The 18079-nt window shown below is 37.7% G+C and overlaps 1 protein-coding gene across 1 annotated transcript in view; it reads right to left on the minus strand.

The window, feature by feature from the left end:
• Positions 1 to 17672, minus strand: part of TM2D1 (TM2 domain containing 1) — a 56094-nt gene extending 38422 nt beyond the window's left edge. Inside the window, exons 1-3 of the mRNA XM_082616412.1 lie at positions 17496 to 17672; positions 15495 to 15564; positions 4796 to 4904 (exon numbers count right to left, since the gene is read on the minus strand). Coding sequence (XP_082472538.1) covers positions 4796 to 4904; positions 15495 to 15564; positions 17496 to 17657 — 341 coding nt within the window. The 5' untranslated portion in view covers positions 17658 to 17672. The remainder of the gene's footprint in view (positions 1 to 4795; positions 4905 to 15494; positions 15565 to 17495) is intronic.
• Positions 17673 to 18079: the final 407 nt, after the last annotated feature.

Consider the following 18079-nt stretch of genomic DNA (forward strand, 5'->3'; position numbering starts at 1 on the left):
CTTGAAAAGATGTTCAATCATCAGAGAGATGCAAATTAAAACCACAATGAGGGCTTCCCTGGTGGCGCAGTGGTTGAGCGTCCGCCTGCCGATGCAGGGGATACGGGTTCGTGCCCCAGTCCGGGAGGATCCCACATGCCGGGGAGCGGCTGGGCCCGTGAGCCATGGCCGCTGAGCCTGTGCGTCCGGAGCCTGTGCTCCACAACGGGAGAGGCCACAACAGTGAGAGGCCCACGTACCACACACACACAAAACAAAACAAAACAAAACAAAACAAAAAAAACCACAATGAGATATCACCTCACACATTAGAATGGCTATTATCATAAAAACAAGAAAAAACAAGATGTTGGAGAGGATTTGGAGAAAAGGGAACCCTCATATATTGTTGGTGGAAATGTAAATTAGAACAGCCACTATGAAAAACAGTATGGACGGACTTCCCTGGTGGTGCAGTGGTTAAGAACCTGCCTGCCAATGCAGGGGACACAGATTTGAGCCCTGGTCCAGGAAGATCCCACATGCTGCAGAGCAACTAAGCCCGTGTGCCACAACTACTGAGCCTGCGAGCCACAACTACTGAGCCCGTGAGCCACAACTACTGAGCCCACGTGCCACGACTACTGAAGCCCATGCACTTAGAGCCTGTGCTTCACAACAAGAGAAGCCACCGCAATGGGAAGCCCATGCACCACAACGAAGAGTAGCCCCTGCTCGCCACAACTAGAAAAAGCCCATGCAGCAATGAAGACCCAACACATCCAAAAATAAATAAAGAAATGAATAAATTTATTTTAAAAAAAAAGAAAAGAAAAACAGTATGGAGAAAACTACCATATGATCCAGCTATTCCACTTCTGGGTATTTATCCAAAGTATAAGAAAACACTAATTCAAAAAGATATATGCATCCCAATGTTCACTGCAGCATTATTAACAACAGCCAAGATATGGAAACAACCTAATTGCCCACCAATGAATGAGTGGATAAAGAAGATATGGTGTATATATATACAAGAATACTAGTCAGCCATTAAAAAAAAAAGACAAAATCTTACTACTTGTGACAACATGCATAGACCTTGAGGTCTATGTGCTAAGTGAAATAAGTCAGATGGAGAAAGACAAATATGACAAATACCATATGATTTCACTCATATGTGGAATATAAAAAAAAAGTAAATGAACAACAAAAAATAACATTAAACAAACACACAGAAACTGAGAACAGACTGGTAGACACAGAGGTGAAGGGGGGTGGGAGGTAGGCAAAATGGGTAAAAGGGATCAATTGTATGACGATGGATGGAAATTAGATGTGGTGAGAAGCACCCTGCAGTGTATACAGAAGTTGAATTATAATGCACACATGAAACTTATATAATGTTACAAACCTATGTTAACTCAATTAAAAAAGAAAGGTTGGAAAAAATTAAAGAAAAGAAGTATTAGATAACTCTTTCAAGGAGGTGCTGCAAAGAGGAGTAAAGAAATCAAAAGGTAGCTGGAGTTATCATTTTAAAGTCAAATTTGATCATGTCAGTCTCCTGCTTACGATCCTGTTTTTTGCATTGACTCACAATCAGGACATTTTCAGGGAGTTAGGGGAGATGGTAAACAACCCAGAGATTCTGTCTATGCATCTAATATTATAAGAACGTCAGATTTTACACTGAGGGCAGTAATGCCCCCTCTACATTGTAATGGGTCACCAGACTAGAAGTAGAGAAATAAATTGGGAGACTTTGTAGAAACTCAAGCTATAACCTACTGGATAGTAGCAGTGGGAGAGAAAAGGAAACAAAATTGGGAAATACTAAGAAGGCAGAAGCAGCCAGAAGAAATGTGGGGAATGAGAGAATAGGAGAATGACTCCAAAAGTTTCTGCTTAAGAAACTGGGTAGAACAGCTGCATTCACTAATACAAAGGAGGAAATGATTTGAAGGAAAGGACCTTTATATAAAGATGGTGAGAGAAACCAAAGGGGTGGATGAATGAAGCAGAGAAAAGGACCAAGGACATAATCTTAGGAATATCAAGATTTAAGGAAGAAGGAAAGGAATAGGAATCAAAAGAAATAGAAGTGTGTTTTATACTGGAAGTCAAGGAAAGAAAGTATTTTAAGAAAAGGGAATGCCAAATGCTGTAGAAGGATTAAGATATGGACTATAAATATCCATTTGATATAGCAACAAAGATGGCTGGCGAATTTCAGTGTGGCCAAAAGCCATACTGCATTAGACTGAAAAATTCATAAAAGATAAATATTATAGAAACAAGCCTCTCAAAAAGCTTGGCTGGTAAGGGGAATGAAATCAGAAAAGCAGTTACCTACATAAATAAACCATCCTAAAGGATAATCTAAAAACTGGTGGTGTAGAAGAGATTTGTCTAATTGTTTACCAAATCATTTCTCTTTTTCTCATGGACATACAACTAAACTACAGGCAGACCTTGTTTGGTGTGCTTTGCATTACTGTACTTTACAGATAAACTGTATTTTTTTACAAGTTGAAGGTTTGTGGCAACCCTGCATCAAGCCAGTCTATTGGCACCACTTTTCCAACAGCATTATTTTAAAATTAAGGTATGGTTTTCTTAGACACAATGCTATCGCACACTTAACAGACTACATATAGTATAAACATAACTTTTATGTACACAGGGAAACCCAATGATTCATGTGACTTGCTTCATTGCACTGGTCTGCAACCAAACTCACGATATCTCTGAGATATGCCTTTGTATACTGTAGCTGACTTTGCACTTAAGTGCAGCCATCACTTAGTTTTGGCCAATGGAATGAGGACAGAAGTGATGTATGCCATCATTTTATGTCTGGCCAATAAAACATTCCTGCAGGGGTTCTTTCTCCACTTTCCATCTGCTGGCTTAATGGAAAGGACTCTAAGGAATAGAGAAAGCAAAGCTACAAGATGAAAGCACAAGAGCCCGCATGACTGCATGGAGCAACTACCACTCCCTTCACCCCATCCAGACCATCAAGGCAACACAAATCGGACTATGATGTGAGTGAGAAATAACATTTACTGTGTTAAGTCACTGAAATTCTTAAGACATTTGTTACAACAGGCTGCTCCAACTAATGCAGATGGCCAGTATAAATAGGTGTGTGACTCAGTAACCAATCAGACATGGTTACTAGACTTCAGTTGCTGAAGAATACATTATAGAATGGCTATATCTGCAATATTGAGATGGAGTTCTAGTCAAGTATCAATATTATAAAAGTATATGCCAACAGGAGAAGGAAAATATGTAAACTGGAAAAGGGACATTCAGTGAATTAAGAATTTGTCAGTGAGTCTTTACTCAGTAGCTAACTAGCAGCTGGCTGTTTGGCAGGCATGTACTGAATATCCTGATAAAGGAAAGTGATATATCAGGTTATGTTACTTTTGTGACTTATCATTAAAATTATCCATCAATCTAACTCCCCTTGTTCTGATTCAATGCTCATCAAGCAAATTCTGTTTTGGAATTGTAGACTTTACTACAGGAGGGGAATAAGTTGGCCAGTAGACTTGGAGTATCTAGTTTCCTTGATAGTTATATTTCCTATCACAATTGAAATCAATGTCTTGTGAGCATGATTAGTACAGCTCAGTTGCATTGAGCCTAACTACTCAGAGACAGTAAAAGGAAAATCAGACTTAATTTGGAAATTAAGTGGCAGATCATTGTGGTGTGACCATTATAGGTAATATGAACCTGCAACGTCCAACCTGAATGGTTAGCTGTTCTTAATGGATGATTTTCTTAGTTGTTGTATTATAACCGTGGACCAACACTTAACAAATTATTTGTCATTTGGAAACATCAATCTATAAATCTAAAAACTGACTAAACCATATCTAAGTACTTTGGAAATAATTCCCTTTAACACTTTTTACTTTACTTATGAGCAATCTTGGAACCCAAGAAGCTTAAAGTGATTGGATTACACAGCAAGATAGAATCTAAAGCCCCTCATTAACTCAGTGAAGTAGGGTCAAAAAAAAAAAAAAAAGACTTTAATAGTAATTTCTCAGAATTCTAATAGAACTTGCAGAAACAGTCAAATAGTGGTTGTTTTTTGACATAACTGCAAAATAGGTGCCATCATATAAAATGCAACAACGTACAGTAAAAGGTAAAAATATAATGCCAACAATTAATAAAAATGGGTAAAATTAAATCATGTTTTCAGGACAAAGCATTAATATAGGAATAAACTGTTAGCTTTACTGGAGCAAAAATAAATAGCAAACTTAAAAGTCCTTTAAACAAAGAATACTCCCAACAAAATAAAACCATTTGTCTTAATATACCAAACTAACTTTTGAATTCTGTTTAACATTACCATTTATCATCCAAACCTATTACAAATAATGAAACCAAGTTTCAAAATGTAAATGATTACTAATTAGCATTCTTTTAATACTATAGGTACACAATCCCTTATTTGCACTCGAAAAAGCCCCCAAATTTTGAAAACAGAATTTTTTCATAAGCCATTTGGTAGCAAAAACTGGCAGAACTGACATGGCATGAAGCCATTCATTCTATTTATCCCACATAGTGAACTACTGAGCTTTACTTGGTTGGTAAACTGCATTTATATAACAATATGCACACTTAAAACAGAGATTTTCTGACAAAAGCAAAAAGATAAAAATTATATTAGTGCAGGATTCTTCTTACAAATTAACTCTTTTCCTCTTTACTCCATTCAGTCAAGATACAACATAGGCAAGTAATCTGAAAATTTAGCTTCAGTAAGGTAGGTACTTACACATTTCGGCAAGATATGGGCTTGAGAAAACCAATTTCATTTCCAGTAAAATGTGTTTCATTGCCACCAGAATCCTTACAAGTTATGTTAGGTGCTGGAAAACATGGAACTAAAGGCAGAAAAAAGCAAAAATCCATTATTTTTTTTCTTGTGGAAAAGTATGTAATTATGTTTTTTCCTAAGGCTAGCAATACACACAAGAAAATATAATGTTAAAACAAACCACCTCCCAATATAACATGATATACTTTAGATAGGAAAAGCTACATTTTATACACACACACACACACACACACACACACACACACACACTCATGTACAAGATAAGATACAGATTAAAAAATAAAAAATAAAAAAATAAAAAGAAGATACAGATAACATGATAGAGTAGTCTGAACACAAAAGCATAACAATTGCCACACTGAGTTAGATGCATGACCCATCAAGTTCAATCTCCTGCGTCTGACAAATGTAACAAGGGAAGAATTACACATTACTATCCTTTACTTCATCTCTAGGATAAAGAATACTTCTCGAATTTTTGTTGGTATCTCATTAGGTAATTCATTAAATTTAACATAATCTGATTTTATATTTTCAGTTTATAAAGTTCTTATAGATGATGGCTACAATAAACTAAGATTCCTCTTTACTCTAAATAAGTTACTTTCATTTATTCTAAATGTATAGAATGTTTTTTGTTTCTCTATTCCCTCTAGGATTTTATGTAGTGTATTATCTCAGCATTTAGTAATTTTGATCTTTATTCATAACCCAAATGACATGATAATACGAGGCAGTAACACTTATAGAGCTTACTATGTGCTAGGCAGGCACTGTCCTGAAGTCTTCATGGCACATGATGTAAAGAGCTAGAACTCTGGGGACTTCCCTGGTGGTGCAGTGGTTAAGAATCCGCCTGCCAATGCAGGGGACACAGGTTCAATCCCTGGTCCGGGAAGATCCCACATGCCACAGAGCAACTAAGCCCATGTGCCACAACTACTGAGCCTGTGCTCTAGAGCCTGCAAGCCACAACTGCTGGGCCCACGTGCCACAACTACCGTAGCCCGTGTGCTGAGAGTCCATGCCCCGCAACAAGAGAAGCGACCGCAATGAGAAGCCTGCGTATTGCAATGAAGAGTAGCCCCCGCTCACCGCAACTGAAAAAGCCCATACGCAGCAACAAAGACCCGATGCAGACAAAAATAAATAAATAAATTTATTTAAAAAAAAAAAGAGCTAGAATAGGGGCCTCCCTGGTGGCGCAGTGGTTGAGAGTCCGCCTGCCGATGCAGGGGATACGGGTTCGTGCCCCGGTCTGGGGGGATCCCATGTGCCGCGGAGCGGCTGGGCCCGTGAGCCATGGCCGCTGGGCCTGCGCATCCGGAGCCTGTGCTCCGCAACGGGAGAGGCCACAACAGTGAGAGGCCCGCATACCGCAAAAAAAAAAAAAAAAGAGCTAGAACTTTGGAATGAGAATGACCTATCTGTGCATTGCCTGTTTCAGAACCTTGGATTCCTTGTAGATAAAAATAGCACTAAGATCATAGTAAGACTATTGTGGGGATTAAATGTGATACAAAATACCTAGTGTAAGGCACAGCATTTAGTAGGCATTCAATAAATGATAGTGCCTTTTCCTCCTTCACTGTTTCTGCCTAAAAGGTACTAATGTTTTTAGGCTAGTTTCAGTAAATTCTTATCTCTAGGTTTAGCAACAATAATTACAGTGGGTTTTTTTTTTTTGAGAAAATGAAAACAGAACTTGGTCTAATAGTCTAAAACAAACAAAAAAACACAGACTCCAGAGTTTTATTATGAGAGAAAAATGGTATTTATTTTCTGTCTATAATTATCTTAAGATTTCCAACAAGTCACTGTCCTTTTTTATGCCAGAGTAGTACACTGAGAGAATGAGGCCAGGAAAAAAACTCTATAATGACTTTGCACCCTTCTGTGTGTTACTGATAGTTCAAACTATACCATCCCATAAACTTTATTTATTTAATGTATTTACATTTCCAACACAAGGAGGTACTTATGCTAAAAGGCATAGATAGATTCAATACAACTGAGAACCATTTAAACAAGAAAAAAAGTAATAAAATTAAGGGAAGAGGGAGAGTGAAGAAATAATTATACTGGTAAACAACTAAGGGAAGACAGTATCACTGACCACAAATTTAGCTCAGAGGTTCCTGGTAGTTAAGGCAAAAAGCTTTACAGAGCTACTGTGATATAACTGAAAGAAAGCATACCAATTCACCTCTAAACCACTGTGGGAATTTGGTTTGGTTCATGACACAAGGGTAAGAGGATGTAATAGAGCTCAATTAGAACTTTTATAGAATAGAGGTTTTCCACATAGCCATTTCGCACACTGACTCCAGATATAAGCAAGAGCTTATAATGTTAAGATCTACAGAGATAGGGCAAAAGTTAACACATGATTTATATGTAGTTGTTTTGCCATCTGCCTTGATATAGGGATAACTTACTGACTTTTGTGAATGAATGATTATCATGTCCCTTAAGTTATATCTCTCAACCTGCCATCTTAGGTCATGCTTTTGACTGGAGCTATATAGTAGACAACTCAAAACCGAGATTAACATACGTCTGAAATGCTAATATATATTCTGTGTTACCAATTGAAAGGAGATCAGTATGCTCTATCTCTATGATGAGGGAATGATGGAAAGTAATTTTGCTTTCCAGGGGATATTTGGCAATGTCTGGAAACATTTCTGGTTGTCACTACTGGGAAGCTGCTACTGGCCTCTAGTGGGTAGAGGTCAGGGATGCTCCTAAACATCCTACAATGCACAAGACAGCCTCCTCACAATAAGGAATTATCTAGTCCCAAACATTAATAGTACTAAGGTTGAAAAACTGCTGTAGATCAGTCAGTGGTCTTCAAATAATGTGGCTCACACGCTCCCTAAAATAACTTTTTAAAACCATATACTTCCCTCACACATTTTTAACTTCTAAAATTTTTCACCATGGGTTTAAATTGTTGGGAAAAATATTATTTCCAGCATACTGTAAATACTGCCCTTAGTATTGAAATATTATAGCATTCTTTAAAATGGAATCTAAATACCACAGCAATTTGATAGCCATTATGATCCAACCAAGAATATGAAAGGGCTCTTCTTTAAAATTCAGAAATTTTACATCAACTGTAGGAAAAAACACACATATAAAAACTGAGGATCTGGAAATTGATTATTTTAAAGACACACTGTGGGCTGAATTGTACCCTCCCAAAAAGATATGTTGAAGTCCTAACCCTCAGTACCTCAGAATGTTACCTTGCTTAGAAATAGTCTTTGCAAATTTAACCAAGTTAAGGTGAGGTCACTAGGGTGGGCCCTAATGCAGTAAGACTGGTATCCTTAAAAAAGGGAAAATTGAACATACACAGGGAGAAGATGATGTGAAGATATAGAGGCAGAATGCAATGTGAAGACAGAAGCAGAGATTAGACTAATGTGGGGCATTCCCTGGTGGTCCAGTGGTTAGGACTCGAGGCTTTCACTGCCGAGGGCCCAGGTTCAATCCCTGGTCAGGAACTAAGATCTCACAAGCTACACAGCATGGCCCAAAAAAAAAAAAAAAAAAAAAGAGAGAGAGAGAAACTAGGATTGATTAGGTTGCAACCCGAGGAATGCCAAGGATTGCCGGCCACCCCTAACAGCTCGAAAGAGGAAACAAAAAACTCTACCCAGGGCTTCCCTGGTGGCGCAGTGGTTGAGAGTCCGCCTGCCGATGCAGGGGACATGGGTTCGTGTCCCGGCCCGAGAAGATCCCACATGCCGCGGAGCGGCTGGGCCCGTGAGCCATGGCCGTTGAGCCTGCGCGTCTGGAGCCTGTGCTCCGCAACGGGAGAGGCCACAACAGTGAGAGGCACGCGTAACGCAAGAAAAAAAAAAATTCTACCCAGAGTTTGAGAGGGAACATGGCCTTGCCAACACCTTGATTTCAGACTTCTAGCCTCCACAGACAGTAAACATCTACTGTTTTAGGCCATCCAGTTTGTAACACTGTTACTAACAGCCCTAGAAAACTAATTCATCTGTATCTGTTTACCTCTTGGAAAGCTTTGTTCACCCCCAGGAGTACATGTACTCCTGGGGGTGAACAAAGGCATCAGGCATGTAAATAAGTCAAAGCAATGTCTGGTTTAAAAAATTAAAGTTTTTTGCCTTGGTGAGGACCACTCCACCTCCACAAAGAAGTGACCTGCAGGAAGATCTATAGATAGACGCAAGTTTTTCTTCAAATAACACCTTTAATTCTTTTTCAAATCCTCAAAGTATTAAGTTCTGGATTGGAAAATTGTGCAATAAAACAGAATTCTATTACTAAATTTTGGATAATTTTCCTCTAAATGTATTACTACCTTGTACTTGCTCAGTTTGAAGCTGTCACTTTCTTGCCTTATAGCCTTGTTAGATCTTCATGCCGACTATCTAAAATCAGATCTTAAAGAGATAGCTGCAATACAAAACACTATGATTTCCATTGGGGTTATTGTCCAATACACCTTGCCTAACAGAAATGTACCATTTTTTGAGATTACAGGTTCCTGTACAAAATTCTGAAAGATCATTTATAGGTGAGTTGTAAAAATGCTTTATAAAAATATTAAAAACTAAGAAATTATACCTATTTTTTGGTTGGATACTATTAATTGTTCAAACTCCTATATTTTGGCAATTTTAGTTTTCAATGCTATTGTATCATTTCTAATATAAGAAATGATTTGTATTCAATGAGCTTTGTATTTAATGAGATAGATAAAAGAGAGAAAAATGGCCAACATTCTAGGCTTAGAACCTCAGGAAAGAATCAATAGTGGAAGTACCAGAGTGAAGGGGAAACCACATTGCTACAATAATTCTAGAGAAGTTTGACAGAAGTATGAGCTAATTATTTCAAGGGATGAAAATTATGTACTTTAATGAGGATGGATGAGCTGCCACTTCCAGTATAGTGAGATAACATGAGAAAATATTAAAGAGAAACATTGAGACTGATCCGATTTGTTTCAACTGATAGAAAACTCCAGAAAGCAATACTTTAGAATGGGATAAATCTGTGCTTAAGTCCAAACTCTGTCACTTAACTAGTATGTTCTTTTGGGCAAGTTACAAAACCTCACTGAACTTTGTTTTGTAATCTGTGAAATGGGAACAAGATCCTTGTAATGCTATTATACACGAATTAAAAGCATATGGTATGTAAAGCATGATGCTTGGCTAGAGAAAGTGTTCAACTTCCTTACTCTAGGAAATTAGAGAACTTCAACACTGAGAAGACTAAGAGAATGAACCTGACACGAGGAATGAATATAACATGTGAATGGCTGTAAATTTAATAGATTTTGTGAAATAAAATCAATCTATTCAATAGATGCCTACAACCCTAGAGTTTATTCATTTTTACATATTTTATAATGATTTCATTTGACCCTTATTTTATTTATTTATTTTAAAGGAGTCCTTCCTTCCTTCCCTCCCTCCCTCCCTTTCTGGCTGCGTTGGGTCTTCGTTGCTGTGCGCGGGCTTTCTCTAGTTGTGGCGAGCGGGGGCTGCTCTTCGTTGTGGTGCACAGGCTCTAGGCGGGTGCGGGCTTCAGAAATTGTGGTATGTGGGCTTAGCAGTTGTGGCTTGCAGGCTCTAGAGCACAGGCTCAGTAGTTGTGGCACAAGGACTTAGCTGCTCCGTGGCATGTGGGGTCTTCCCGAACCAGGACTCAAAACCGTGTCCCCTGCATTGGCAGGCGGACTCTAAACCACTGTGCCACCAGGGAAGCCCGACCCTTATTTATTAAAAAAACTATTAAGTAGGCAGAACTAGTAATATGCTTTTTCTTTTTTTCCTTTTACAAACAGAAAAACTGAGGTTCCAAGAAATTAAATGAGCTCACCGACGTGTCATAAATAGGTAATATTCCAAAAGTCCTAGACTAACTCATCACTCTTAATCAGTACTCTTTTCATTACACCATGATAATGCCATGCTTACACTGATATCAGGAACAAGCAAAAATAAATCAATATGATGAGATTAAGGAAGCCAGTTACCAATAAATGTTAACTAGTTGACAAAATTAAGCAACATGCCAGAAGCCTGAAAACTATTCCATTTGCAGTTTTCTTGCAAAATGTTTGGCTCTGTTCAATGTCTAGGATTTAGATGGCATCAATTTAAGCATGGTACACTGTTATTTCTCAATTATAAAAAGCAGTACCGTTTTTTAAATACGAAATAGCTGTACTAGAAATAAAATAATCAATCAAGTTTCGTCACAGTAAAATGGACTGACCTAGAGAGGAGGTGGTTTGGGACCCTACTCCAGTTAACATCATGCCTCTGCACTCTGATCTGATCTATCATATAAGAGGGTCAGACTCTTTTATCTATGACTTCTGTAACAGGTTGTACTGCATAATGACCGGATAATTAAATGTGTCAATCTAGAATTCGGGTGAAAGCAAAAGATAAAGTTGGTAAGAGCCAACCCTATCTTCATATTTCTAGTGTTAAAAGACACCTCTCCTCTGGAAGTGCTGGAGTTGGAAAATCATCATTTTGCAACTATCACAGTAAAAAATGATTCAGAGGACTTCCTTGGCGGTCCAGTGGTTAAAACTCCGTGCTTCCACAGCAGGGGGCACGGGTTCGACTCCTGGTCGGGAACTAATATCCTGCATGCCTTGCGGCGCAGCCAAAAAAAAAAAAAAAAAAAAAAAGAATGATTCGGGCTAGAATCATCATGGATGCTAAGTTTAGGGGAAATTTTTGATGAGGGATAGGATATTTGCATGGTCTAAATGAGTCTCCCCAAAGACTGTTTATTAGTTGCAAAGGAAAAAATATTTAACTGAAAAGTCTGAGTGATCAACACTTAACATCATCAATGAGAGGCAGATGGATATCACGTCCCTTAGCTGTGAGATGCAGAGGACACGCCATCACTTACGTAATTTTCCATCCTGGGATGCAGAACCTAAATCTAGTTGTAAGGAAATATGAGACAATCCCAAATGAGGAACATTCTATTAAAATAAAGGGGACTGTAGTCTTCAAACTTGTCAGTATCATGAAAGACAAAGCTGTGGAAATATTCCAAGTTAAGGAAAACTAAAGGCAAAACCTGATCTTGGGATCCTGTACTGGGGGAAAATGCTATAAAGGCTTTATTTGGGTCATTTGACAAAATCAGAATGTGGATGGTAAAGTATGTGCATTAATACTGAATTTACTCAAGTTTTACAACTGAACTGTGGTTATGTCAGGAGAATATCTCTATTCTTAGAAAACACACACAAACATATTTATGGACAAAACATATATACACAAATTCAGAGAGAGACAGAGAGCATGCACGAGTGCACAATGATAAAGCCAGAAGGATAATGTTTAACAATGGGTGAATCTGGGGAGAGGGTGTATGGGTGTTCTTTGTACTATTCTTGCAATTTTTCTGTAAGCTTGAAATTATCTCCAAATAAAAAGTTTAAAAATAACACACTCTTTGCATAACTAATTTATGCTATTAGAAGTTAGGATAATAATTATCATTAAGGCAGGGTAATGGCTGTAAGAGAGCATGGGGCAGAGTCATAGCATGTTGATAAGGTTGTTTCTTAATCTGGAAGCATTCACAGGTGTGTTCAGTTTGTGAAAGTTTATCTGAATTATATTTAAGTGTACTTTTCTGTAAATATATTTCAATAACATCTTAATAAAAAAGACCTTCTGCCAAAGGACCAGAGCAAAATTTCTGGAAATGGAGTTTAAATACTTTTGTATTTCACAAATCAGAAAATTAAAAACACTTGCTTATATATGTCTTTATGTATATATATGTTCTAGACAGAACACTCCTTGAGGGCAGAGATTGTCTTCTTTTATGTATCATCTATGCCATTTAGAAGAAGCCTGCATATAACTTCTCAATAAATAAATTTCTCAATAATAGTTTATAATACAAATGTTCACTGTTAGTTGTTTTAATCCATTAATTTATTTTAATTTAATTATTCAACTATTACAAATAATTTCTCAATAAATAAAGATGCGTGTTAACTGGTTGGGCTAACTGGTAACCATTTTAAGACCACACAGTTAATTGTCATAGTTGAATCTCCTTTGCCTTTGGTCCCAATTCTTACTCTCTACCTCCAAACTCCCCTCTCTGTAAAACATTCCACCCACTCATTCCTTACTAAAAAGTATAGTTCAAGAAAATTAAACTTAGTTTGAGGATTCTGAAATAGTCCTTCATATACTCAAAAAAACAGAAGAAAAATTTTGGCTACAGAAACGAGAGAGATCACACTTTTCACAACTCTAATATATTCCTACGTCAGGACCAAAAAGCATGTTTCAAGGGTCATTTTGATGTCCTCTCTGATCAGCACTCAGAAATGACTCACCACAGCCAATCCACTAGTCTTGCATGTTCTAAAAAGGACAATTAAAAAAAGCATCCTGTGGACAGACATAGCCTCATGAGGGCTGGGCTGGTAGAACCTATCGCAGATCTTGGCTGAACACTTCTGGGTCATGCATAAATTATAATCCACATGCAGAAGCCCTGTAACTCACATTTGTCTCAGAAACTTTATTTTCTTTTTAAAGTCATAATAATAATCTAAAGTCATTTATTTATTAATTTATAACATTTTATATGTGTTTCCAGATTGTTAGGCACTTATGGTTTATTCTCTCCAAATGAATAACCATACCATTCCTGTACATAGAAAGTCTTCCTTTTATTTTTCTGCAGCTCTCCACTTACATCATCTATGATAACTTACCTGACAGGTCACGACGTGACCATAACACCTCCAAGTCCTTTTATACTTCCTAGCAGTCTGATCATTTGATTTTGTAGTTGTTTATAAACTTATTTAGCAATAATTACTTAAGTGGATTCAAACTTATTTTACAAAAGAGACACCTAACTGGAGGGCAGAGCTCTTTTTGGTCAGAAACTATTCTTCTTAGTTGTATAGTTTCCTTCAAAATCCTCATACGTACAAAGAATTCTGCAGACTAGAAAAGGCTTTTTTGAGATGGCTGGCTGCCTGATTCCTAGTTTAAAGTGACCTCAGTCACAACAGTATTCACAGATTTCCAACATATTTCATATACGTGGTTGAATATCTGAAAGCTCATTGTTCCTTATGTGTGTTAACACTATTCTCTGTATTCTGAGAGCACAATATAAAAGACTGAACTGTAACACAGGCAAATCAGAATATACTTATAAAGCAATTTAAAAAGGAGGGGATTCCGTGCAAAGTTCCTTTAAGTCTAACACATCTAAATTAAATAAATGTACACATATTGAGCAATATTTACTATAAAAACATATATATAACCTATTACTGTTTATGATAAAATTTCATTACTCCAGAATAGTAGCAAAATGTCTGTTATAAAAGTTTAACACAATTTATTTTCAAATATCTCTGCTGACTAGAATGGGGCTAACAGTGTGTCAAAATATAAAGGGATAAAAAAGAGAAGGGAGATCTTTTAAAAATATATACAAACTCATAATCAAGAGGTCAGTTATTTGACTATAAGATACTTTTAAAAAACAAAATTTTTTGCAGTTAAAAAAATCCCTTTCATCTGATTTCCAAAATGAATCTGTTTAGTAGCTTTCATTTATAAAGAAAACATCAATTATTGCCTTATTTCCTGTCTAAACAATAAAACAATCAGTATATATTCAGTAGGTGTTCTTTTCTCAAAATAATCTAGGTATTGACCATCATTATGTACCATGTCAAATAAGAATGCCAAATCCAAATAGCTCCAACATACATCTATCTGCCTCCTTTTCAACATATAACCCTTTAGAAGGCTAAACAACTTACTAATTTTTATCTAGCATTATGTATTTTTTGGAATAACAGAAGCTCCCCCAAATCATTAGGTTGAGGGTGTTATCCATTACCAAAACGTCTAAGAAAATATTGATGCACACTTCAAATCCTTACCGTATTGTTTTCACACTTAGGATGTACCTAAGTATATTTTACAAGTGCATGATATGGGTGATATAGCTCCTCACTGTAGCTTATTGGACTAAAAGTCTCATTTCTAGTTCTCTTTGAGTAATTAAAAGCCTAAAGAAGCATCTTTGTAAAACATAACTTGATAAATAAAGGGCAACAAGAAAGCTATATAAACTATTGTAAAGGTTTTTTTTTTTTTTTTTTTTTGTGGTACGCGGGCCTCTTACTGTTGTGGCCTCTCCCACTGCGGAGCACACGCGCAGGCCCAGCGGCCGTGGCTCACGGGCCTAGCGGCTCCATGGCATGTGGGATCCTCTCAGACCGGGGCACGAACCCGTGTCCCCTGCATCGGCAGGCGGACTCTCAACCACTGCGCCACTAGGGAAGCCCCTAAAGGTTTTTTAAAAAAATGAATGAAAATTAAAAACTTCTCAGTTTATGTAATTAATAGAATAAGATTATTTTTTAAATTAAATATTAACAACCCCTAGCCAGTTCTCCAATATTAAGTTGTTCTGGAAACTGAATAATAATAATGTTGTAAATCAAGAAAAAACACATTTATTAATTACTGTTAGCGATCACACATTCATCTATGAAATAATGTTTTAAAAATTATTTAAAAAAACATGTTTCTGCAAGTCTTACCATGAGCTGTGTAGTTTGTACAGTTAACTGGTTCTTGTGTAGCATCATTTATTTTTGGATCTTTACAAATATATGTAGAAAAGTTAAGGAAATATGAACTACATTCCAATACAAAACATTATCATCTTGTCTTTAACATGTCATCTTATATATTTATGCTTATATTCACATGTGAGAAGAGGCTGTTAGTTTATCCAAGTCAACAAGCACAGGTATACTTTTAGTGTCACTAAAAAATACCTGAATATTAACTTATTTCAGGAAAATTGTATTAAAAACTCTAGCAGAGGGTGCCATGCTTATAGAACATCAGTCAGGGTTTAAGCACAAAGCACACACAAAAAAATGAAAATAAAAATCTTTACCAAATTATTATTAGAGAACTTCAGGTTAAAAAAATCAGTTTCCAGATATCTGACTGAAATTATTCACAGGCCCCAAGTACTACCATATACATAATTTCATGTAACACAAATAACCCTGTGATGTAGCTACTATTATCCCTACATCACTGAAGCAAACTGATGCTCAAAGTTTGAGTGATTTATCCAAAGTGGTATGAGTGATAGGTAGTAAAATCAGATTTCCTGATTCCAAGCCAAGGGTGCTTTCCATCAGACTGCAAGGAAGACGGTTGTTTTACGTGGGTCTACATGGTCTCCCCAACAGGATTTTAAGCTTTTGTAAATGGATATAATAATTATCTTCCCACAGATGTTCCCAACACTTGGGGTCGGGGCTCTGTTTCCTAAATATTTTATTGACACTAATATGAGATAAGTAAGGTACTCACAGGATGTCTCTGGAGACAGAGTCTGACACCTCTTTAGGGTTTCTGAATCACTATTGGAAATCTCATCTTTATGCCAGGAAAAACATTTTCCAGTTAACATCATCTTGTATGCTCAGGCACTTCTAAGTAAAAAGCACAACTCTTCATACTGCTCAATTATTTTATTATAAAGAATCACCTTGACATTTTGCCAAGAAAGGGACTCAACTTGCTAGGTCAGTGATTCTCAAACTCCTAGCATAATGGTAATCAGCAAATTAGAGCTATTCTGTAAAAATTTAATAATGGCGGCCTCTCCTCAACTCCTAAAAATATCGAATTTTCTTAATTTTAAGATTTCCTCTCATAGAATCTTTCTTATATCTCCGGCTTCTATTAATTTTTCTGTTCTATAATTTGTATGAAACTGTCTAATTTTGTACAAAAGTACCTATTTTAATTTGAATGTAACTCCCATTTTATATCCTCCTCCCTTTATCAGAGCTGCTGCAATGAACAGATCTACTTAACTCCTCCAGCCTCAGTTTTCTCATCAGTAAACAAACAGCTAACACATATAGCCCCTACTATGTGCCAGGCATTGTTCTAAGTGACTTACCTGTACTAATTTATCACAACAGACCTTTAAGTTGGTAGCACTGTTACCTATATTTTTACTCATGATAAAACAGAGTTCAAATAATTTGTCCACGGTTACAAAGTGGAGCAGGAATTTGCCCCCTTGCAGTCTGGGATCTCATGTAGGTCGAGATAGCATAAGGAATAAATGTAAAGTTAACGATAAATGGGCAACATACATTGGCTATATCGTTATTAATTACTGTACTTGTCTTCCCCGAAGTCGGCAAATTTCCAGGATAGGGTCCATCAACCTTTTAACTTAATTCCAATGCTTACAAACATGGCCTAACATACTTCAGTATCTACGTGTTTGAACAGATAAACCCACCGGTTAAAAAAATGAATTTTTAAAAAAGAAAGGGGGTCACAAGAGGAAGCGTCAACGATCAGTAAAATCCCAAGGAAATCACACAGGATAGCCTCTGTCCGTCCCAGCCCCACATCTCTCTTCACCGCCTGGGGTCCCTCGGTCATTAAAGGACACAGGTCACCTTTCCTTTCAGTAAAACCTTAGCCCATGTTGAGAGCCGCGACCCACTCTCGACCCCGAATCTACCTCGCCCCACGGGGGGGGCTCCTCACAGAGGATATTGTCCCACTTTGAGGTCCTCGCACTTAAGTGACTCTTCGCCACCGCCGGCGGCAGCTCCCCAAGGTCCCGTGGTTACTGACACGACCCACAGGACAGCCAGGAGCCGAGCAGCAGTAGTCTCGGAAGCAACCGGCCCGGACGGCCGAGAATCCGCCATGCTGGGGACCGGCGCGTCCCCCGTAACTTCCGGTTCCGCCTTCGCCTAGGCGAAGCTGGGAATCTGGCAGCGGCAGGAGTGAGGCTCTTAAAGGGACCGTGCATCCGTTGGAGGCAGGTCATCCCTCTAGGCCTGCGGAATCACCTGGGAGAGCTTAGATTGGTCTTTGAGAATCAGAAGGAGGCAGCTCGCTTGGAGAATCAGCTGACCTCCGTCCAGGGCTTCCTCCCAAGCTAATCCTGCTGTGGCTTTTCCATCAGCAAAAGTGCTAGCGGCGCCGGGCAATTTGATAAACCCTTTACAAACATTATCTCTGTTAGTCTGGTAGGATTTGGGTTTACAGATAACGAACCAGACTCAAAGACGCTAAAGAACATGTTGGCCTTAGTTACTGAGTTGGAATAGAATTGATGTTTGCCCGA

Source organism: Mesoplodon mirus (genome assembly GCF_964341445.2).
Source record: "Mesoplodon mirus genome assembly, chromosome: 3".
Lineage (NCBI taxonomy): Eukaryota > Metazoa > Chordata > Mammalia > Artiodactyla > Ziphiidae > Mesoplodon > Mesoplodon mirus.